This window comes from Acinonyx jubatus, chromosome C1 (genome assembly GCF_027475565.1).
Source record: "Acinonyx jubatus isolate Ajub_Pintada_27869175 chromosome C1, VMU_Ajub_asm_v1.0, whole genome shotgun sequence".
Lineage (NCBI taxonomy): Eukaryota > Metazoa > Chordata > Mammalia > Carnivora > Felidae > Acinonyx > Acinonyx jubatus.
Window position 1 is genome coordinate 152,280,636 of NC_069381.1, and position 24,293 is coordinate 152,304,928.

Below are 24,293 nucleotides of genomic sequence, written 5' to 3' on the forward strand. Positions count from 1 at the left end.
AGTGAAATTAGCCAGAGAAAGACGAATATCATATGACTTCACTTGATGAACATAAGGGAAGGGAAACAAAATTAATATAAAAACAGGGAGGGGGACAAAGCATAAGAGACTCATAAATATGGAGAACAAACTGAGGGTTACGGGAGGAGTTGTGGGAGGCAGCATAGGCTAAATGGGTAAAGGGCATTAAGGAATCTACTCCTGAAATCATTGTTTCACTATATGCTAACTAATTTGGATGTAAATTTTAAAAAATAAAAAATAAAATTTAAAAAAAGATATGACTTAAAAATTATATTTAACAAGACAAAGTCCAGTTCAGGGTATTCTCTCAGAGTAGTGATCCTCAAGAGGAAAGGAGGGAGTTTCCCCTTCATGCCACAATGACCTCCACCTGAAACTTGTTGGTATATGTGGCACATCCCTCATTCCCAGCCTCACTGGTGTCCAAAAGAGCTAAGCATCACTGTTATTAGAGACATTTTCAACTTCTCAGATAACTAAAAATTCATGTATCTAACCATTATTAATGAGTTCACCTCTTATTAATGAGTTCACATTTTGTCCTTCCATGTATAAAACATAAAAAACTTTGTCCAAGAAACCCAAAACGAGATCAGTGGTTTTCCAGCTGGGTTCTATGGGGTCAGGACTCTGTATCTCACTCCAGCTTTCATCTATTTTATAGCTTCAGATTTTGAATGGAGTTTAATTTGACAAATGGACATTCTCTCGTTAGTGAACCCAAGCGATGACCCTGGTAGTCACTGCACTGCTCTCTTTCTTCAGATGTACAGAAACCATCTGTTTAAATAATCCTTTCTAGAATATTATCTAGAATTAGATTTTTTTTTAACAATTCACTCCCATTTTGATCATCTTTTGTTTCCTTTCCCCATAGCTCTTCACACATATTAGACTGAGCAACCATAGCTTTAAGCTTTTTCATTTCTCCATAGCATGAATGGCCTGGACCTGGGCATGCTTACATAAAACAGCTGAGTACTATCTCACTGTCTCCCCTTTTATTTTATTTTATTTTATTTTATTTTATTTTATTTTAGAGAGAGGGAGAAAGCATGAGCAGAGGAGAAGGGCAGAGGAAGAGAGAGAATCTTAAGCAGGTTCCATTCTCAGCAGAGAGCCCTATGTGGGGCTCGATCCCACAACCCTGGGATCATGACCTGAGCTGAAAACCAAGATTCAGACACTCAACCAACTGAGCCACCCAGGAGCCCCCCATCTCTTTTTTATATGTTAAATCCTTGCTAACATATCTGATCTCCCTTCTGGTTTGAAGGTTTTCTCCTTGATAGAGACTATGGAATCAGGAGCTAAATAATTCTTCTTTGTGCCTTTGTATCTACCCTTCCTTTTCATTTGTCTATCATTTCCTCCTCCCTGCTACTTCTGTAACTTGCACATGTATTTTGTTGCCCTTCCCACACTGTATCTTATTTATTGCATGATCATCTCTCCACCAGGCTGGAAGCTCTAGATGGCAGAACTCTCATACATCTGTAAATCCTGACACCTAGTACAATGGCTGGCAGTGTAGCATAATGATTAAGCATTCATTCATTCATTCATTCAAAAATATTTCTTTATCAATTACCGTGGAACTGCAGTTAACAAAGTGCTTGGGGTACAGTGGTGAACAAGACAGACTTGGTCTCTCTTCTCATTGTGTGCACATTGTGATGGGGGAGATACACATGAAACTAATCACCAAAAATAATATATTAATACAAAATTGGGCAGCATACTATGCTGATTAAATTCAGGCCAGAGTTAATGAATTAAAAGTCAGCTGAGATAATCAAGACTGATATGTTAGCTGCTTCTGCTGGCATTTCCATTAGAAAGTCTACCACTAGGAGGCAGGGGCTGGTTAGCTCAGTTGGTTAAGCATCTGACTCGGTTTGGGCTCAGGTCATGATCTCACATTTCATGAGTTCAAGCCCTGTGTCAGGCTCTGTGCTGGCAGTGTGGAGCCTGCTTGGGATTCTCCCTCTCCCTCTCTCTCTTTCCCTCTCCTGCTTGCTCTGTCTCTCTCGAAATGAATAAATAAACTTGAAAAAAGAAAAGAAAGTCCACCACCACATGCTCACAAAATAGGTACCCAAAAGAAATGCCATAGTTTCAGCTTGTTTCCTGTTTTCTTCTTTTCTGAGCTCTTATTCTCTGTGTCTGAATCATATTTTTCATTGCTGAATGAGCTAAATCTAAGGAAGCTTGTACTGCTCTTTCGTCTGCTATGCCACAGCACTGAGATCGGCTCTTGGAACGTGGCTGCAACCATATCTTTTTTTCCCTTCTGTATAAGATTTCACTATTCCTCGAAGAATGTTTACTCTAAACTGTCTTGAAAGCCTGGCTTTTCCTTTGAGGTCAAATAGACCTGAGTTTGATTCTCAATGCAATCACTAATAAGCTAGACTCTGTCAAATTATCTTCTCAAGGCTTCAGCTTTCTCAACTATTAAAAAAAAATACTTCATAAAATTGTTGTACAAATTAGGTGAGATAATCTATATAAAGTATGGAGCCCAATGACTGGTTTTCATTATATGGTTGTGTTGGTCATACTCAACATCATTATCATCACTATAATAGGCAGTAATCAGTGTTTACGGAATTGAATTTTTTTTCACCTTATTTCTTTCCACTGTCATCTTTACATGTGTTAATAACTTTGTAATAACTCTTTCTTACTAAAAGTACCTTTTAACTGCTAAAAGGAAGTGTTTTCATTTTTGTGGGGTTTTGTTTTGTTTTTAGCATTTTAGTCAATCCACATTTTCAGTACTATTTCCCTCTCCATATTCACTTTGCGTTGAATTAGTTTTTTTCAGGAACTTAATCCACCCAAAATTTCATCTCACTGGAATTTATGGTGGAATTCATTCACTACATGACATGACAAAAAAAAAAGGTAGGGAATTGAATGCTGACTTTCACTTGAGCCCCCCTTTTCCTGTACTTGACCTAAAGCAGTCTGAGAATCATTCCACTGATTCTGACAGTTATGTATCCCATCCTGTATGTGTATTTAGATGGCCAAGGGTTTTACTCTACTGGGCTTTGGGAACTATTTGTTCATATTTATCAGTACAAATCAGACAGCTTTGTAAAATTGATATGTTTAAATTCTGTCTCTTTAAAGAAAGTTATAGTCCTTACAACTGTAGAATGAGTCTGGACAAGTTACATGGTGACTCAAGATTTAAGTCTCATTTTAATTATCATTCTTGGAACAAAGCAAGCAAACACACACTCACACACCCAAGTCCTTGGCCTTGAGATTCTTCTAATATCATACAAAGAAATGCACACAAATGTAGGATAAATCTAAAACAAGGTAAAGATCATTTAATCAAATCATGAGTTAAGTCTTACTTATCACCTCTAAAGTGACAAAGCCAGGAGAATACAGGAGCTATTCTCTAGATGCCTACAGTTTATTTACTTTTTTTCTTTGCTTATGGACCAAGACAGGAAGTGATCCTGTACAAATTCGCTCATCTGGATAATTTGCAGGCCAATAAAAGGACCATGCTCTGTCCCATCTCACACCTTTGAAGCTATTGTTGTTCAATAGTTTCAATGAACAATGCTGTTCAACCAGCATTAAGTGATATTTCCATCATATCACATAATTCCCATTTCTTTTTCATTATGGGAACATTTCAAATGTACTCTCAGCAACTTTCAAGTGTGTAGCACAGTTTTGTGAGCCACAGTCATCATGCTGTACATGATATCTCCAGAACTTATTCGGTTTTTTTTAAGTTTATTTATTCATTTTGAGAGAGAGAGTGAGTGAGCAAGCACGAGTGGGGGAGGGACAGAGAGAGAGGAAGAGAGAGAATCCCAAGCAGGCTCTGTGCTGTTCACATGTGCCCAACATGGGGCCCAACCTCACTAACCATGACATCATGCCCTGAGCTGAAATCAAGAGTCAGTCACTTAACTGTTGAGCCACCCTAGTGCCACTGTAATACATGAATTTTAAAGGGCATTTAAACTCAGTAGGTTTGGCCTGGGTTTTAAAGGAGCAAATGAATAAGAGTGCAAGAGGGGCTGGGGAAGCAGAGTATCTCTCAATGACTACATACCACACCAGAAACTGTGAGGAAGGGGAGAGAAGGCAACTGACTAGGATGAACTTGAGTATTTCCAATCTTCATTAGAAATGGCAGAGATGGGCACCTGGCTGGCTCAGTTGGTTAAGCATCCAAGTTTGGCCCAGGTCATGATCTTACAGTTTGTGAGTTCGAGCCCCACATTGGGCTCTGTGCTGACAGCTCAGAACCTGGAGCCTGCTTCAGATTCTGTGTCTCCCTCTCTCTCTGCCCGTCCCCCACTCACACTCTGTCTCTCTTCCTCTCTCTCTCAAAAATAAATAAACATTAAAAATTTTGAAAAGAAATGGCAGAGATGATAGTGGGGAGGTGAGGAGAAAACCTTGCCAGATCACTTCAACATTAAAATGATATTTTGAGGGACGCCTGGGTGGCTCAGTCAGTTAAACGTCCGGCTTTGACTCAGGTCATGATCTCACGATCCTTGAGTTCGAGCCCCACGTCTGGCTCTGTGCTGACAGCTCGGAGCCTGGAGCCTGCTTCGGATTCTGTGTCTCCCTCTCTCTCTGCCCCTCCCCTGCTCATACTTTGTCTTTCTCTCTCTTAAAAGTAAATAAACATTAAGAAAAAAATTTTTAATAAAAAAAATAGATATTTTGAAATCTGGATTAGGGCCCCTGTGGGTTCCTCAACAAAAGTGAAAACAGTATGTAGCTCTATATGAAGAGGTTTTAGATTCTTAATTGGATTTTTATCTTGAAATGAAATTCTTTATTGTAGTTTAAATATATAGGAATAAGAGACACAGATCATATTTCTAAGAGCACTTCTATTTGGAATAATCATCATCTATAGTTTGATTTTTAAAAATTTTTAGATTCCAACTGGTAATTCATGTTCCCTGAACAGTTTTCATTGATATGTTAGCAGCCATTTATATTTTTAAAAAATCAAACTCTGTTGATATAAAATGAAAGTGTTTTCATTATTTTTTGATGTTAACCACTTACACAAGGGAGCATAATTTAAGAACACAGAGATTAAATAGGAAGGAAATATTAAATGAGTCACGTTAACCAAGTCCTGGGTGTTCTCCATGGGCTGTGGAGTCAAATCTTGATAAGTTTCACATAGGCCAAGAATTAGTGAAAACAAATCTAAATGACACAAAGGTGACAAGATGGGAAAAGTAATGCCTCCTGTTTGTTAATACAGCTTTGCCTAACACAGAAGATTGAGTATGTGCTAGGTAATTACGCATTTGAATCTCCCAGAAAATCAGATCTTCACAGAAGAAAGCTGTTTCTGTTAGCAAATAAGAATTAACAAAAATGATAGTAGCAATCAATCAGAGTAGCATCCTAGTACAGGACATTACAGAAACATGGAAACAGCTTAACCAAGACATACATAAAGAAATGCCAACAAAGGAAATGCATTGCAGATCACACTGAGAAACAAAACCCAATAAAGGGGGAGGCCCATCTTTGCAAGAACACAGATTTAAGCTCTGAATTATTCAGAAAAATATAATTAGTGGCTTTTGAAAACGCAGTTTAGAGACCCACTGTAATAGACTTTAATACATACTTGCTACTGGGGTGTTTCCTCTTCTTGAGGGCAAAGACCAGTCTTCTACCTGTTTTAGAGTAACTTGTTCTACAAATGTTGTGCAAGACGAGCAGACATTTTTAATAAATCTTAACTTGATGAATGAGGCATGTCTTGCAATACGAATAGTACGTGACGCTGAACATCACATGACCACACCTGAGCCAATGGTTCTTGAAGTTCGCTTTGTTATCAAGTGCTTTGTATTATAAGCATGTTTCCGGAATGAATTATGCTCACAAACCAATGTTTTATTGTATTCAGAGTTTTCCGGTTTGTGATTTTTGGTCAATAATAAATATTTTTATCTAAACGTTGGACTTTTTCCTATGAAGACAAGAGAATGATGTCTGATGTCACCAGAGTATTTTAACTGTGTCATAAATGAACTGTTGTTAAGATAAAGAATAGCATGGTGATGATTACAATTAATGAAGTTTATGAAGTAACAAATTTAAAAATTAAAGAATCAAAGTAGCCTCTATATTTAGAATAAGCCCTTACAGAACTTCTACATTTATTCCTGTGCTGCTTCTCAGGATATGTTTCTTGCTCCTATTCAGAGAAAAACGTCTCTAAGTGCTTCTTTATGAAGGAATCTCAGTGTGCTGATATAACAGTGAGAAGTGAAATACTGATTCAGGGTTTACTGATGGATGAAATTCATTTAGAACGGACATATTAATAGAAGCAGAATAGTTATGGGTATAGGAGACATAGCTGTCCACATGAGCTATGATGCAGAAGGTATTGCTTTGGGCATGGGTTCACATGAACTCCTTTGAGGGCCACGTTTATTGTTTCAGTTGCCCGTTGGCAAGAGCCTGCCGGCACTGCCCTCTGCTCCTTGTCTTTTGCATAGCATGCTGACCTGACTGATGACTTCATATCAAGCCCTCATTCTTGGAATGTTCTGTAGAGTGACCATGTTTGGAATCCCAATAGCACAGTGCAGCACAGTGTTATTTCCTAGTTCATGGTTTTGCTGGCGCCCAAAAGACAGAGTCATTATTTCAAGGACACGTTTGCTGATTTAGGTGGCAGTGGCTTCCACTAAGATGCTATCACCTCTGAACAAGGACACATTTATTCCACCATCAGAGCTGTCCATCACGAACCGAGTCTAAAGATAGCTTTCACTGATGAGCCTCTGTAACCTTTGGTCTTTTTCACATCGCACTGGCTGAAAACTCTAACAACTATAGCTCCTTACATTAGGAGGTTAAGAGTTCCAATTAAGTCTTCTGTTACCAGTACATTTAAAAGCCTATCATTTGGATGTCTTCCTTTTTCTTTCCTGTGACTTCTCTAAAGAGAAAAATAAAAGGAAATAATATGACCCACAAACATTTATGGATTATGGGGACCTGATGTTTTATACTAGTTTTATTCTTGGGGCACCTGGGTGGCTCGGTCGGTTAAGCGTCCGACTTCGGCTCAGGTCATGATCTCATGGTGCGTGGGCTTGAACCCTGCCTCGGGCTCTGTGCTGACAGCTCAGAGCCTGGAGCCTGCTTCTTATTCTGTGTCTCCCTCTCTCTCTGCCCCTTCTGCTGCTCGCACTCTTTGTCTCTCAAAAATAAGTAAACGTTAAAAGAATTATAATAGTTTTATTCTTATCAAGTGTAAAAGTAGGGAGTTGAGCCCCTGCCGATGCTAAGTCTATTTGCTGCTTTGTATTTCTAGATGACCAAGAATGGCACAGTGGAATCTGAAGAAGCTAGCACTCTTACAGTGGATGACATTTCTGATGATGATATTGATTTAGACAACACGGAGGTAGATGAGTACTTCTTTCTACAACCCCTGCCAACAAAAAAACGGAGAGCACTGCTGCGGGCCTCTGGGGTGAAAAAGATTGATGTGGAAGAAAAGCATGAGCTGCGCGCCATCCGTCTATCGAGGGAGGACTGTGGCTGTGACTGCCGAGTGTTCTGTGATCCAGAAACGTGTACCTGCAGCCTGGCAGGCATTAAGTGCCAGGTAAGGACTTGGATTTCAAGGACTCCAAAGATGGGACATTATACACCACCCCCCATGTGACAGACAATGAAGTTTCTCACATATAGAAAAAAACTTTGCGACAAGGCAAGACATATGGTTCAAGGGAGAAAAACTAATTCAGGGACATTTATGGGTATACATAAGATGCTGACACGTATAAAATACAATGTGAGATCGACCGTAGCTAAGTCGATCAGAATTATTTCCTCCTGGATTCATTTATTGCACTAAGCTTATTGTGGGTTTTCACAAGCACTCAGATCGTGACATGTCTGACATTTGAGTTTGTATTTTCTGATCCAACTATGGGGTATCAAATGGTGGTAGGTGAGAGGCGGCATATATTGGTGGAAAAATTACAAGACTGGGACTTAAGAAAACAGAGTTCTACTCCTGGCTCTGCTTTTTGCCAGCTTTGTGAAATTGCCAAGTCAGGTAAACTTTCTGGGCTCGGTTTCCTCGTCTCAAGTGAAAGGACTGGACTAGATCAGAGTTTGGCAAACTATAGTTCACAGGCCAAATCGGGCCTGCCACACCTGTTTGTATAAGTAACATTTTAGTGAAGCCTGGTCACTTTGTGTTTCTTTGTTTGTTTTGGTGTTGTCCATGACTGTTTTCATGTTTTTACAGCAACAGTGAATAGTTGCCAGAGACACTTTATGGCCCACAAAGCCTAAGATAATTTATTCTTGCCCTTTATTAAAAAGGGGGAAGAGAAAGAAAGAAAGAGGGAGAGAGAGAGAAAGAAAGAGAAGAAAGAAAGAAGAAAGGAAGGAAAGAAAGGAAAGAAAGAGAAAGAAAAGAATGGAAGGAAGGGGGAAAGAATGGGAGAGAGAGGAAGGGAGGGAGGAAAGAAGGAAGGAAGGAGACAAGAAAGGAAAAAAGGAAAGGAAGAAAGGAGGGAAAGAGGAAGGGAAGGGAGGGAAGGAAGGAAAGGAAAGGAGAGGAGAGGAAAGGAAAGGAAAGGAAAGAAAAAAGAAAAGAAAAGAAGAGAAAAGAAAAGAAAAGATGCAAAAGAAGACTTTACCAACCCCTGGACTAGATTCTCAAGTTCCCATACATCTATACCATTGATGCCCCATGATTAGTTAGTTGTCTTTATTTTACGAGGAAACTTGGCTTTTTTGATAAGAACAGCCACTCTGGCAGGCAAAAAGAGAGGATAGTTGTCATCAGCTCAACAGTTGCTTAAGGTGGATTAATAGAAAAGAAATTCATGAGTAAGAAAAAGCTATAGAATCTGGCTCTGACCTCTGCCTCTAGTTTTTACTGAATCCAGGATGACTGCTGGACCCTGCCTTCTCCTCTGTAGTAAAGGAGATTCCCTGCCCCTGGAGAAGGGGCAAGCAGGGCAAATTCTTCTGGGTGCCTGTGCTCTGATCTGCATATAGGTTAATCGGTAATATCTTGGGAGTGCCCTTGGATTGCTGATAACTCCGCCTATCACCTGACTGACGAGTTCAGTCCAGTGACGCTCACTGAACGCAAACACTTAGGCGGCAGAGTCCAGTGTCTCTCATTCTGGGATATAGATTACATGAACATCCCTTTCCCTCAAGAAGCTTATAGTGTACTGGAGTGGGGAGGAGTGGGGGAAATCCAGGCCCTAAATGCATGGGTCCACTAGTCACAGTCATAAATGTGCGTGACTGTCACAGCCTTGCAGTACACATTCGTGCACCATGTACCAAGGATCCAAACAAATGAGAAGAAAAACCAATGAGAACGAATTATCAGGCTGCGTGATACTAAGTGGTGTCAATCTGGACACCGCAGGCAAAAGAGTTCATTTTATAATAAGCAAAAGTGGGGGGGGGGGGGGAAGGCTAGTATGGAAAATGTCATATAATTTAGATGATTAAAAATAGGTGGGGATGCAGGGGGGTAAGTTTGTGTAGTTTAAACTGGGCATGTGAGCCGGCCTGCAGTAGAAGTGAAGGGAGCTTGGGGGAAAGAATGGACTTGGAAAAAATGGGAGCAAAAATAATAGGATGGAGAGAAGGGAGGGGAGGAGGGGAGGGGAGAATGGAGAAAGAAGGAAGCACGGGCTGGGTCAATGAACTAAAACTCCACACTTAAACAGCCATAGCACATTTGTATCTTGAATATAGGTTTTAAAGCTATAGGTTAACTGTTACTTTTGAAGTCTTCACTTCCCCTTTGCAAAGTCTCTTTGCAGTCTCATTGTCATTGGTTCCGGCACAAGTGGGATTAAGCAATCCCAGATTCGAAGGGGTTGCCCGGAGGTACCGGATTTTTATTTGGTTTGTAAGAGTTCCGTGGGGCTAATCTGTGTTCTTCCTTCCAAGGTGGATCGAATGTCTTTCCCATGTGGCTGCACTAAAGAAGGATGTAGTAACACAGCAGGTAGAATTGAATTTAATCCTATCCGTGTCCGGACTCACTTTTTGCACACAATAATGAAACTTGAACTGGAGAAAAACCGAGAGCAGCAAATCCCCGCGCTGAACGGCTGCCACAGTGAGATAAGCGCTCCCAGTAGCTCCATGGGCCCCGTCGCGCACTCCGTAGAGTATTCCATCGCGGACAACTTTGAGATTGAAACCGAGCCCCAGGCCGCAGTGCTGCACCTGCAGTCGGCCGAGGAGCTAGACTGCCAGGGAGAGGAGGAGGAGGAGGAGGAGGACGGCAGCAGCTTCTGCAGCGGCGTCACCGACTCCAGCACACAGAGCTTGGCCCCCAGCGAGTCAGACGAGGAGGAGGAGGAGGAGGAGGAAGAGGAGGAGGACGACGACGACGACGACGATGACGACGAGAAAGGGGACAGCTTCGTGGAAGGCTTGGGGACCCATGCGGAAGTCGTGCCTCTTCCTTCCGTCCTCTGCTATTCCGACGGCACGGCGGTTCACGAGAGCCACGCGAAAAACGCTTCTTTTTATGCCAACTCGTCGACCCTGTATTACCAAATAGACAGCCACATTCCAGGAACTCCTAACCAGATCTCCGACAGCTATGCCGAAAGAGATCCTGTTAAGAACGGTACCCTGTCGCTGGTGCCTTACACCATGACCCCGGAGCAATTTGTGGACTATGCCCGGCAAGCGGAAGAGGCCTACGGCCCCTCCCACTACCCCGCCACCAACCCCTCGGTCATCGTGTGCTGCTCCTCTGCGGAGAGTGACGGCGGCGTGCCCTGCAGTAGCTTGTATCCCGAGCACAGGTCCAGTCATCCCCAGGTGGAATTTCACTCGTACTTGAAAGGCCCCTCCCAGGAAGGGTTTGTCTCTACACTGAATGGTGACAGTCACATTGCCGAGCACCCCGCTGAAAGTTCTTTGAGCCTGGCGGAGAAAAGCAGATTGCACGAAGAGTGCATCAAATCACCCGTGGTGGAGACCGTCCCTGTTTAGTAGCGTAAATTATTCTAGGACCAACTCTTCTCTTATTTAAAAGCACTGTATTTAATTGGATTTCCTGGGCCCATGGTTGTTTAAACTGAGGACCAAGAAAACCTGGACTGTGGTGAATCTTCCAGACTGTATTTTGTTTTCTCCTTTCCGGCCACACGCCTGTGGCATTGCACAAATACAGTCTCTATGAGGATTTTAAAAGATTTCAGACTGTTTTGATAGAAAATGCTAATTAAAAAAAAAAAAAAAAAGCATATCTCACAGTTGCCTACCTGTCAAACTGTGTGAAACCTGCCAAGCTGTGTAGATCAGAGCTTCAAGTTCTGGATTATCGGGCCTGTGCAAGATTGTTGACTAAGACTGGGAAATAATAAGATCTAGAGTCCTAATTTTCGATAAATCTGAAGATGACGGTGACTTTTTAATGTAAAAGTAATTACTGTAAGAAAAAGAGTTAATCGTTCCATGTGTATTTTATTTATGGTAGTTAGGAGTCATGTTTTGATGAAACTGAACAGCATGTTCTTTTAAGCTGAAGATGCATAGTTAGCACCACTGAGCATGCCCACATGGATTGCATCTGGAATCCATTCACGTTTTTATGATCATGACTGATCAGATTTGCAAATACTTTCTTAAGGGTGAAATAGGCCTATTTTTGCTATTTTGGACAAATAAATGAGTCTATATGTGCAGGTCCTTACACAGTTTTCTCTAAAGTTAAGAGTTAGGACAATCCTCTGGTGAGGGTCTAGTTCACTGCCCTCCCTCAGTTGACTCCAGAGATGGAGGTAGAAGGAATTGCCTTTCTTTTTAAAACAGCATCATCTTGGTTCTTAGCTTGGACACAGCACCTTTAAACTCTACTCCCCTACATCAAAATGCACTTTAGTGCCCCTTCATGGTACCTTGTGAGGGGTGGGGACTGAGAACTCTTTGAGATGAAAAATTTAGAAAAAAAATTTTTTAATCTGTAACTATTATAAGGTTCATAGAATTAATATAGAGGAATCATCCAATGATAACTTTATGAAGGGAAAATGACCTATTTTCCTTCGCCACTCTGAAGACCTAACTCGGTAAAAGCAGAGGAGGCAGAGGAAACATGGAAGAAACACATCCTCAGCAACCAGCCTTTTCTACAGCGTGATCAATCCATCTCTACAAAATGAGTATGTAAGGAGATTTCCTTTTAGTGACTAGCCGATTGAAGGGGGGGCCTCGACCCAAATACTCAACTAGGCCTTACTTTTCTGAAGCATTTTGATTTCTCTTGCCTGGGACAATTAGCAGAACAGTCCAGAATGCATTGAATACTTCCTAATTACCTCACGTTCTCTTATTAAAGGGGACAGATAGAAATAAAACATGCACTCCCCACCTTTAGGTTATCTGCACTTGGTTCGTCGGAGGACTTCTAAGATCCCGTTTTCCTGTACATTAATTTAGGTAACTAACTAGTGTGTTCTACTTTTTTTTTTCCCAATGCAATATGACTATGCTAAATCCGTTTCATATTTTTGACCTTCTGTTGTTACACCGTTTCACATTTTCTGCCTCTTTGAAATGTGGACATGCCTTGCTATTCAGTGACTGCATCGCTAATTCTTATGTCTTTTAGATTTAGATGTTTAGAAATAGGGATATAAATATATTGTAGATCTCGATTCCTTAAAAATTACTATTTTATTTAATTGAACTTAAAAATGTTTGATCTAGAGAAAGTCCTCCAATGGAAAAGTTTCTACTAAAACTTGATTTGGGGAAAACATGTTTACTTGGTAGCTCTTCCAATGTGCAGTTGGCTCCTGCCCTTTTTCTCCCCCACCACAGGGCCAAATTTATAACCGTTCATACTAACATTAAAGGAACTTTGGGTTTGTCCCTACGAAAGTAGCAGTAATGAGGGCAGGGATGTTCCTTTTGAATGATAAGCCCTTTGGGCTAATCAGTTTGAGTTTAGCTCCGATCTCGGTAGTGTATCTCATGTTGTCTACAAAGTTACACTTTTTAGTGCTTGATTTCCAAAATTGTTTCCTTTCCCAATACAATCTAAAGAGCACCGGCCCAAAGAAAAATGACAAAAGGCTATTGTTCTTCATGTAGGCATGTGAAAAAAAAATCACATGTGCTGTATTTGCTGGACCCTACAAGCCCTCGAAGGATTTACCCGTGAAGCAGTCAGCTTCTTGGAACACAGACTGTGGCAGAATGGGGAAAAAGTGACTCTGGGTGGGGCAAAGGTGAAGGGTAGAATGTCAATCCAGTTTCTGAAAGGATAGATATTTAATTTAGTCCAGCTTTATATTCACTGGAAGATCGATGCCTACTTGCTTATGTTTGGCTAGGTCTCTGTTTTGTAGCTACATTTCCAAAAGGATGCTTAACCTTGAAACGGACAAATAAAAAAATCAGAGCTCTCTCCCTATTTTTTCCAATTGGGGTTGAAAGTCACTGGGCACAGAAGGATTAACCTTCCAAGCATGAATTCCATTCCAGATTCACATATATGTATAACCTAACCCCTAAACATCTCCCACAAACTACATACACAAATTACCTATTAAAACACTCCCTTATAACACAAATGCACATGCACATACACACACTCACAAGAAACACACACTAGATGTATATCACACACTGGAGAATGAGAGATTTTAGGCAATGGCCAGTAATGAATACTGTATGTTTTTCCCACCCTAGAATCTGATTGGGTTTTATGATCTAAAAATAAGGTCTAGAAAAGAGGATGATTTGTAAAGCTATAGTTTGAAAATGTTGGGTCAAAGTTGCGTATAATACTAATGATGGAATCGTTTCATTGTTACTTCCTTTCCCAGAAAAGCTGAGAGAGCACAGTGTTCCATCTGACTTTTTTTTTCCATTAATAGCCCTTCTATTCAACAAAAACTGCCCACATGCCAGGGGAGCGCTGCCGTTTTTTCTAAGCTTTTTAAAATGGGGATCAAGCTAGATGCAGCCAGTTGGGATACTTAAGATCTTTATACTAAGACACAATGACACCTGACCTTCAGCTGTTGTATTTCCCCCGTAGTATATCTAACCAAAGTATTGTCTTTTTTTTTTTTGACACACAGCTTTTTAGTTGTTCCCTGCCAATGGCAAAGCTTCGTGCTTTGGTCCTGTTGTTTTAGCATCAGCCCTATACTTTTTATTAGGGCTTAAATCCCAGTTATAATCCTGGCCAGATTGATGTGCAAATCAAGTGGCTGGAGCAGCTTGCATTTCCTTTGTCATCCTAGGTTTCCTTTGGGAGAAAGAATCACTGAAAGAGATTAACCTAAATTCCCCACCCCCCATCCCTTAGTCCTTGATTATTAAGACATAAGTAAAATTTGTTCGTGTCTTTTGTTAGTTGGGTAATAATAGATACTTTTCAAAAATTAGTCTTTTCTTTGTGATAAAACTATATTTTCCCAGTGCTCCAGCCACATATGAAATGTGAAATTAATATTTATTAGAGTCATAAGATCTTCACAAACATATATGGCCCAGCAATAACCCTTCCCCCCCCCAAAAAAAAAACTAGGAGTTATAGAAACATTGGCCACAAAACAATCAAGAAGCAAAGAGATGATAAGTGGTTCTTTTATATTTTTGCACTCTAACAGGTGACTTGTAGGCAAAATTCTGGTTGGGTTATCATTAAACAGGAAAATACATCATGATTTATTCCGTATGAGTTTGATACATCATTGGCTCTTTGATTAAACTTCTGATATTGCACAAATTTATAATCCTTTGGTCTTAATACTTAGAATTTACTAAGTATCAACTCTGTCTTTCAACAAATATTTATAGAATGCTGACTGTTAGAAGAAGTGTTCTAAGTGGTAAAAAGAGGTAAAACACTCCACATTCTAAGAGATCATGATGACGAAGAGGAGTGGCATGAAATAATCAAGCCTCACTGTAATTCTTTTAATGTGTGCTTTTATAATGTGATCTTAGAAAAAGTGAAATCAATTCTTGTCTCATTGTGTGCAAACTGTAACTAAAAGGATACTTCTTTTTCCTAAATTAATGCAACTCACTGGATGATCTTTTTTCCTCTTCCCCTATCTGAAATTTCTGAATTAAATAGACTCAGCTAGAAGAACTGAATCGAATGAAAAAGAGATTTTCAGCTAATTGCTTCTTCAGTGTTAGGTCTCTATAAGTGAGGCTAAATTTATACTAGCAAACTCCTACCAGATAGTTTCAAGAGCTGGTTGACTCATACATAAACCAGGAAACATTTCAGGAAAACTTGGAGACAATGATGTGGAACACAATCACTTTTACTTCTATTTATATACAGCTTAAAAAATTAGCAAAACCATAGTTCCAAATTCCAAAGGCATTGCCTTATACAGCCTGTAGAAAAGAGAGGTCATTCAACCCACCTCACTTGTAGCTGGGGTTACAAAACCATCGCCAGCAGGTGGAAAGTGGACATTCTCAGAAGTCAGAGACTACTTTTCAAAAAGGTACCATGAAGCCGTCCATTTCTCCAAATATGACTAAAAACGACATCTGTTCCTTATTCTCTCACAGAAGAGTCATTACTGTAGTCAGTGTATAAAATACCAACCTTGAGTGGGAAGTACCTTCTTGCTTTCAAAGGCAAGACTTGACTGTAATTTGAAACCAGAACTATGTATTCTTACCACAACCAACATGGAAAGTTTAAAGCCTTAATCACTCTTAGTTCTAACACAAATTTGCAACTTCTGATTACATTATTCTTTCTGAGATCTGCTAACTTGTGCTCAAGTAACTCATATGCCTAAGCCAAATACCACAGCTTTGCACAAATACCACTGCTCAACAGATGTTTTCTGTACCATTAAAGAATTTAATTGACTTAATTTAACTGAATATCAGCAATTTAAAAGCCCACTAAAATTATGAAAGTGTCAGGGCAGGATGAGAATGGAATATAAGCATAATAAATAAGTGGTAGTGTCTCCCAGGAACCATAAAGTTTCAGCAAAGCTGAACAGCTAGAATTTTAACCAGAAAACTAGATGGCAGATGGCAGCCTGAAACCTAGAAGGGACAGTGACAATGTGGAAACTCGGAGGCCAGTTGGTGTTCATGTGGGCTGTCCACCAACCTCATCGATTACGTCTTCCTATCTAAAAATCATTTGATGCTTGCTTTAAAAAATAAAAGCACTGAGCTGTGATATGCTAAAGAAACTATTTTTAAGATTTAGACACATTTTATATTAAAATGACTGACAGACTATTGTCAAAAGTGATGAATATGGAAATAAAAGAGCTCTTTCATATTTTACCTGTCAAATCTGCATATTTAATGTGACTTTTTAAAATAGTCACTTCTAAGTTTCACTTCAACTGCTCTCAGCTTTCATACTAGACGTGAGACCCCCTTCCAACCAACCAGTGAAAGTGGGGGAGGGGGTTCATTTGTTTTCTTTCTTATCAGAAATTCAAATTCAAAAGTTGGTATGACCTGGGTTTTGCCTGGTGAGTGGTCTTGGGGTCAGTCTATCTAACTTGGCGCTGCCTGACGGTGGTAATTCAGACAGAATGATTGGAAGCAGGAAGGTGAATACGATCAGATTCAAAGCCTAAAACAGTTCATTCTTTATTTGCAATTACTGTAGTCTAACATATAGCCTGGAGTTTTAGTAAATACAGGTACATGTAGGTTTCATGGAAAATGAAGTAATTTCAAAAATTTAAGTCATATCGTTGACTACTTTCTTTCACTCGTGATAAATATATACAGGGTAAAATTGTCTCTTCTTTGATACTTTATACTTGCTTATAATTTAAGAAAAGCCAACTCTAGTGTGTCATTTTATTTTATCTCATAAGTTTCTGGCAGAACTAAAGTTTCAAGAGAATATGACAGAATTTATTTTGGACAATATTTGCGTTGAATGTGCAAATGATGTCATTCCTTTCTTTGGATTACTCACTACCATAGTGATAAACCAGTTCAATAACTCTCATTTTAGTGACATGTATGAGGCCATTTAAATATTCTAAGATAATGTATATTGATTCAAAGGATTTAGGAAAAGACAAATTTATGGCAGAAATTTGCCTTGCCTGTGTCTAAGTTAATTTATGTGACCTGATTGAATGCTTCTAGTTGTAATTTTGGAATAACTTTTTTGTTAGCTATCCCTTTCCTTCTGCTTTTGGCTTTCTCCTAATCTTTTTATCTGACTTGGGAGGATCTTAAAAGTTATTTATCAATGAGTATTTGGAAGGAAACTGATTTAGAAAATATCTCTTTAAAAATTATCCAGGAGCTTCTGTCACCAGAGATCTTTATCAAGTCTTACTGCCATGCTAGGTAAGACCACAAACACCCTTGTCAGGGATGTGGCCACCAAAAATGGTTTTGCTGTTGTCTCTACATGGGAAACCTATTAAAAACTAGATAGAATTTTTCAACTGTAACATAATTTATCCAATTTTGTTTTGCTTCTCCTTTTTATGTCGGTCACCAAACTTTTCTTCTTAGTTGCAAAGAAAGCCACCCATCTTTAAAACAAATTCAAAGATCTGTATGCCACTTTGAAATTTTATTTAAATATAAAAGAAAAAGAAGGAATAAAATAAAATCAAAATCTGAGTTCCCCTAAAGAGGGAAAACCTAAATATCAAAACCTAAGAAATGAATTGCCTGAGGTTATTATCTTTTTAATTAAGTGTTGATCCTCGGATGATGTAATGATACCCAAATAATATCTGAACTTGATAGATTTTACATTTTAGTAGTTGGCACAGTGAATTCTTTTGTACCATAATCAAATAGCCTCCACTGCCAAAGGTTATGGTCTGAATCTTGATTCATTAGGTACTAGTCATGCTAAATGGGTATCTTAGACTAGTTTAATCTTTTCAAGGATACTCACAATGGCCAACTGCGTCTGAATAATGAAAAGTTTGAGATTCTTGTGTATTCTTCAAATTTTATAGTCCTGAGACTAGAAGAGATCTCCTGAGGTCATCTGGCTCATCCATCTCTCTCCAGGGAGGACTGTCATTCAGGCATGCCCAACAGGATAGATACCCATCTATTCTTAACATCTCTAGGGAAAGCGGTTTCCTTGGCAACACAATCCAGTTCTCTTAGGTTTTTCTCACAATAAGAAAATATCTTGGCCAGTCTTTGTGGGCTAGGCACCTGGCAACAGTTGTGGTGATTTGGGCCACTGTACTGGCAGACTCAAAGGACATTGGGTTTCCCCTTACTTTGATGATTATTGTATTTGATGACTCCATTAAGTCTCCTAAGAAATCAGATTTTTAAAAACTACACATATGAGTATTGAGACAATGCTCAATAATATAACCTGCCTCCAACAAATATGACAGTCATTGTTTTTCATTTTTATTTTATTTTTATTTTATCTGTGTTCACCATTGCTGTAATGTCAGGACGTAATGTCAAGAAAATGACTATTTCAGATCCCCAGTGACAGACATCAGAGTTAGGACCAAATGACTTGACTTGCTTAATTTTCTGAGAAGTTACAATTACATAAGTGAGCATTTTCTACCTTTTTGCTTCTAAATAAGTACCTTCTTGTTAATCTTTCTTTACCCTAAAATGACAAATGAGAATCTCAAGCTTTTCCACTCCTTCTGGGGAAGATGTGACTAGTTTTGGAGAGTCTTCTGTGGAATAAAATGCCTCCAGAGAATTACTCAGCCACCATTTGATCCCAGCCTTTGTCCCCGTGCTATTTAAACAATAGTTGCCTGCCTTCTCAGGGATCAGCAGAATTCTGAATTAAAAAGTTGTCACCTTGACAAGGCCTGAAATCGAAGGGAGGAGTCTGGGAGGAGGGTGTTTTTTTTTTTTTTTTCCTGATTACATCACTTGACCCAAGCACCCAAGCACTGCAGCTTTCAGAGCATCTTCTGTTTGCTCAGAGTTGTTCCCAACTCAGAGTCAGAACTAACTGGAAGATGAGGAGCACTCCTGAAACCAATGTTTCTTTTCTCCATGGGATTTTTTTCAATCCAGATACAGCTGCTTATCTCCCCAACTCGGATGCTCTTGTGAAATGACAGCCACATCAGTGTGGTTGTTCCCCACAAATACTACTAGGGGAAATAACCCTTTTTGCTTTAAAAAAAAAAAAAAGCTATAGAATGTTTATGTAAAGAATGTTGAATAATTTGGCCCATGTTTTAATTGACTCTAGACACCTCTATGGAAATAAGTCTGAGGCGTAGTTTGTGAAACATGTTTCAAAAGTGTTTGATGTAAAATAAATGCTAGACATTTACAGTACAGACATAGTTTAAAAAATTAAAAACCTGTAGATTACAACTCTGTTCCTAAGAACCTCAGCCTTTATTGTGTCTTAGTAAAGTTGATCTGCTTTCATTTTAGTTTATTGCATTTCTGGTGTAATAGCCTCTTAAGATAGAACTATTAATACATATGTACTGGTTAATGCCTGTTAATGCAGAAAATGGCACTTTGTTATTTCAATGTGTTTCCCTCAGTGTCACAGGGTATATCAATTTGATAGGAAAAGGTCATTTGACATTGGTCAAAAATGCATTTTTCCCATTTAAAATATATATGTATGATTGGTTGCGTAGACAAATGGCACCTTTTGCAGTATCTTTAACTTGATCATAGTCGTAGATGTCAACTGTGTCTCCACTTTCCAGCTGCCATAGAAATTTGGAACATTTGCAAATTCTGGTGAAATCGAGTGAGCTGAATGTAATGGTAGATCAAATAATCCAAAGGACTTGAGTGTTATCCTTCAGTCTGTGTTGAACCATTCGGACATTGGGAATGGTCTTTACACAAGGGAAGTCTTTTGAGAGTGTTTTTTGGTTTGGTTTGTTTTTTTGTTTTTTTTTTTTTTGCTGACAAAAAAACAATTTAAAAACTCAGTGAGGTAAACTCACTGTAACATATTTTTTGACATTGTGATTGGTTTTATCTTTTAGTTGATTTCTGTTACGACTCTTACTCAACTTCAACAGTATTTCAATAGACATTTTTTTACTGTTATGTCCAATTTAATCACTTAGAAAGGTTGAAAGGGAAAAAAATCAAACAACAGTTCATACATACAATCACTTTACACTAAAACGTCATATTGTGTGTCACACAGTTTCTAGATTGATTTCTCTTGTGTATAAGTTATAACATCAAAGATGCCAAAGGGTATATTAAATAAGCTACAATAATATTCAACAGAACTTAACCTGGACCTTATGTTGTAATAATTTATTCATATTAGATGTAGTCTTCTGTATTTATATTTTCAGTATTTATTATGAATGACATGGAAATTCGTGTATTTATTGTGGCTTTTTATTGCAGTGTGTATATATATATATATATATATCACAAATAAGCATTTTTAAGTCTTATCCTTAAGTTTCTTTTATTAGTGGCACTTGTATTATGCTGTACTTTTTATTATATATTGTACAATATCTTGTCCATTTGTTTGCAGCAGAGTAAAACCGGTTTCTAAGTTGTATCTACTGTTGCATTCTTTTACATGTCATGTAAGCCCTATGTTCTTTCATACTGAGCTGTCACAAAACACATAATACCTCCCTCTGTGTAACAGATACAGTCTTGAAGGTTGTGTGAAACCAGTTCCTGTGAATGGCCTATTACATTATTATCATCTCAAAGATGTGTTAACTTTTTATTTGATTGATCCCTAAGTGGAGACACACAACATTTTTCCTCTTCAACTATTCAGCTTCTTCATCAAGTAATGATGTGTAAACAAATGAAATTTGGGAGGATGTTTTGACAAAGACAAACCCAGTCTCCTGTAAGTAGTATCCTGTAATATACCTGTTTGTAGTAGTTTTGTTTCACTTTGCTTAAAGCAGAATCTGTCTGATTTGGTGTTTAGCCTATTTGTGTACACATAGGTGCATATAAATGCTACCTGTTTGGTAATGCTGAATTAAGGTAACCTTCTATTGGCAATAGAACGAAGAAAAAATGGAACCTTCCTTGTCTATTGTATGCAAGTCACAGTCCTCAAACAACTTGTTTTCTTACTTCTGGACACTAGATTTATATTTTTGGAAGTGAAATAATAATACGTGATTGTATGAACATCATACAAGCTCAAATTTGATCGTGTTGCTCCCTTACTTAAAGTATCTCCTGTGACCGTCCTTCCTCACTGCCACCAGATAAAATCCAAACTCTCTGTGAACACAAGGTCGCCTGAAATCTGGGTACAACAAGCGTTTCCACCCTTTTTGCTCATCAAATTCTCTCTCTCTTTATTGCCTGTTCATTTATTTTGAGAGAGAGAGAACAAAAAAGAAAACGTGAGCAGGGGAGGGGCAGAGAGAGAGAGGAGAGAGAGGATCCTGAGCAGTCTCCGCACTAACAGTGCGGGGCTTGAGCTCATGACCTGGGCCGAAATCGGGTTGGCTGCTTAACTGACTGAGCCACCAGGTACCCCCATCAAACTCTCTTTGCTTCTCAACCCTTCTTCTGCCCACAAGACAGACTGCTTAGACCTTGTCTGCTACTCCGTTTTTCACCACTGCCTCTGTTCAGCACGCCCTTTTTGTCCAGAACATACACCCCACAGCCCTATCCTGACAGCATAATTCTAATGACCGTCTGCTTGTTTTTCAAGAGAAAACTCAAATGTGTCTTCCTTTCTGTTGATTCTGAGACTGGATTACCTGCTATTTTATACCCAATGCAGACATTTCCTTTCAAGTCCCACTGCACTCATTTATGTACCTACTCCCTCTACAGGACTCCTTGAGAACAGAAAATTTGTCTCTACTCGCCATATCTTTGGCTTTCAGTTTAGTGCCTGGAACATAATAGATACTTAAAATGTTTCCTGATATATTTGCAGTACAATAATGAAGGGTGCATTTATAAGAGTTCGGATGAGGGGAAGATGGCTGGCTGAAAGAGAGGAGAAGGAGTTAGATTCAAGGGGAGGGAAGATTTAAGCCTGTAAGAGACATTCCAGATTCTACTTTATGGTTCAGTCTGAGTCAGGACCAAGTCACCCCCTTCTGTGCTGAGCAGAGGGACATTGCTAAGAACAGACGATTTACCTTTGGAACAAATGAGCAATCAGATGAGAATCAATTCAGATACTGCAAAGCTCTAAGGACCAGTCCAAAGAATCTGACTTGTATCCTTAGAGAAATAAGAAAATCTAAAAACATCATGGAATCAGAGTGGTTGCAGTACATAGTTGGTTTGGGAAGATGGGAATGCCAGAGTAAAAATCTCTGTAGTGATTTCAGTTACTATTCTTTAAAAAATAGTTGTTGAGGACCTACTCTGTCTAGAACCCAGTGCTAGAGAATGAGGGAGCAATGGTGCACAAGACAGACAGGGTCCCTCTAGACAAACGAGTATAGAAGTTTGGTGATTATGGCGAAGAAAAGGTCAGTTATTTCAAAGCCTATTTAGGTGTGAGAGAGTAAGAGTAACAACAATATTATGAGTTTAAATACTGTAGGTGAAGTAACGGAAAAGATCTAAGAGCATAGATATATCATTTACAGAAGTTAGCAAGAAGGAAGACGTGTTCATCTTGGACGTTGCATTGATCCTGGAATACTTAATGAACATAACAAATGACAGAAGGAAATAGGAGTCCAGAGCTTAAATAAAGATATAAAATTGGTGAATGAGTGTTTGTTTAGAGGAGAACACAGGTTTCCCCTGCTATCTGAAAGTAGAACATTCCCATGAAACCTTTCATAAGCTGGAATGGCAGGACATGAAGAAGTAATTGCCATTTCATAAAATCAAATACCTCTTCAGAGTTCTCTTGGTTATCAAAAACAGATACTAGTATAGGTCTTTCACAGAAATGACATAGAACTTTCAGAGAGTGGGGGAAACCTGTATATATAGAGGAAAAAGAGTATGATGGAGAGGATGGAACATTTCAGAGGTGTTGCAGGTTGTGTTCTCCAGAAATGGATGCTGAGATGGAGGTTAGCAAGCCATGTGTTTATTAGGGAGCAATACTCGTGGAAGCTAGGGGCAGGAAGCAGATCAGGAAGAGGGAGAAATCAAGCTATGATGCAGACCCGACAAAGCCCCAGCCCGGCTCCCCTCACTGGGTTGCTACAGAGCATAAGTGGTTCCTATGAGCCTGGTGGGCTGAAAATGACTGCACCGTTACAGAGAGTTGCAATCAGTCACTGGGTATAGTCCACCCCAGAAAGGGTGTGCTCTGGGGTGACTTGGCACTCTATAGTAGAGGAGCACTCTCAGAAGCTGGGAAAGTCCTTCTTTGAAGAGAAACCCTTGAAGCTGGCATAGCTCTATGTCTTCCACATTCCATCCCTCAGATCCACTGCTTCATTTAAACTTCAGTAAGCAGGTCTTCCAGGATTCTGGAAAACTTAGAAGAGTTTGGTTAGTGGAATAAACTACAGGCCCTGCCACTCTAGCCGGTCTTAGAACCAGAACTGATACTCATCATCTCCATCTTTCACTATAAATTCTACATTCTCTTCAGCTTCAGCAACCACTTCTGGTCTCGGTGGCTTACCCAGTGGTATGACCCAGACCCAAGAGGCATCTGAATGGTTATTCCTTCTGGTTCCCATTGTAGAACATCTTCCCTACCTCCTCCTGATGATCAAGGTCAGTTACCTCTACCAAGTCGGTGATTCTTCTCCCTGTCCAAAATGCCCAGGCAGCAACAGGAGCTTAAGTACTATGGGAATCTTTAGCCCCCTAATAGAAGTGTGCCCTGAGAACGGGATCTTCAATCTGGCAGACTCTATAGAATGGTAGGGTAGAAAGCGCAGTTTTCCCCAACGGGTCATGTTAAATGGGTCCACTTCCGCTTTCACCCTGTGGAAGGAAGCTATACCTTGATGTAAACTGAAAAGATCCCCTGTTGGTTGCCCATCGACTTTGTAGGTATACCAATTTCTATTAACTGTTTCCATAACTCTCTGTGGGTCAGGATCCCTCGGCTGCTAGTCTAACTCTGTTGCTCATTATGATAATTGCATCCTCCTTGCTTTTAGCACTTATCTGTCACCACCTATCCTCTATTGTTTTACATTCTGTCATCCCCATTGGCCTACTACTTTAGGTCAGGAAATATCTATGCTCCATGTAGCATCAGTTAAGGAATCCACATTACCAGCCAAGGGGTAAGTGCAACTCCAAAACTCCATCTTATTAACTGATTTTTTGGACCATTCCTGGTACCA

At 39.4% G+C, this 24,293-nt stretch overlaps 1 protein-coding gene across 3 annotated transcripts in view; it reads left to right on the plus strand.

Annotated features, from left to right (window-relative positions):
• CSRNP3 (cysteine and serine rich nuclear protein 3) overlaps positions 1-20,581 on the plus strand; it is a 210,654-nt gene extending 190,073 nt beyond the window's left edge. For all 3 annotated transcript variants that reach the window (XM_015081058.3, XM_015081061.3, XM_027055582.2), the window contains 2 exons: positions 7,382-7,678; positions 10,009-20,581. In XM_015081058.3, coding sequence (XP_014936544.2) covers positions 7,382-7,678; positions 10,009-11,070 — 1,359 coding nt within the window. In that variant the 3' untranslated portion in view covers positions 11,071-20,581. The remainder of the gene's footprint in view (positions 1-7,381; positions 7,679-10,008) is intronic.
• The last annotated feature ends 3,712 nt before the right edge of the window (positions 20,582-24,293 follow it).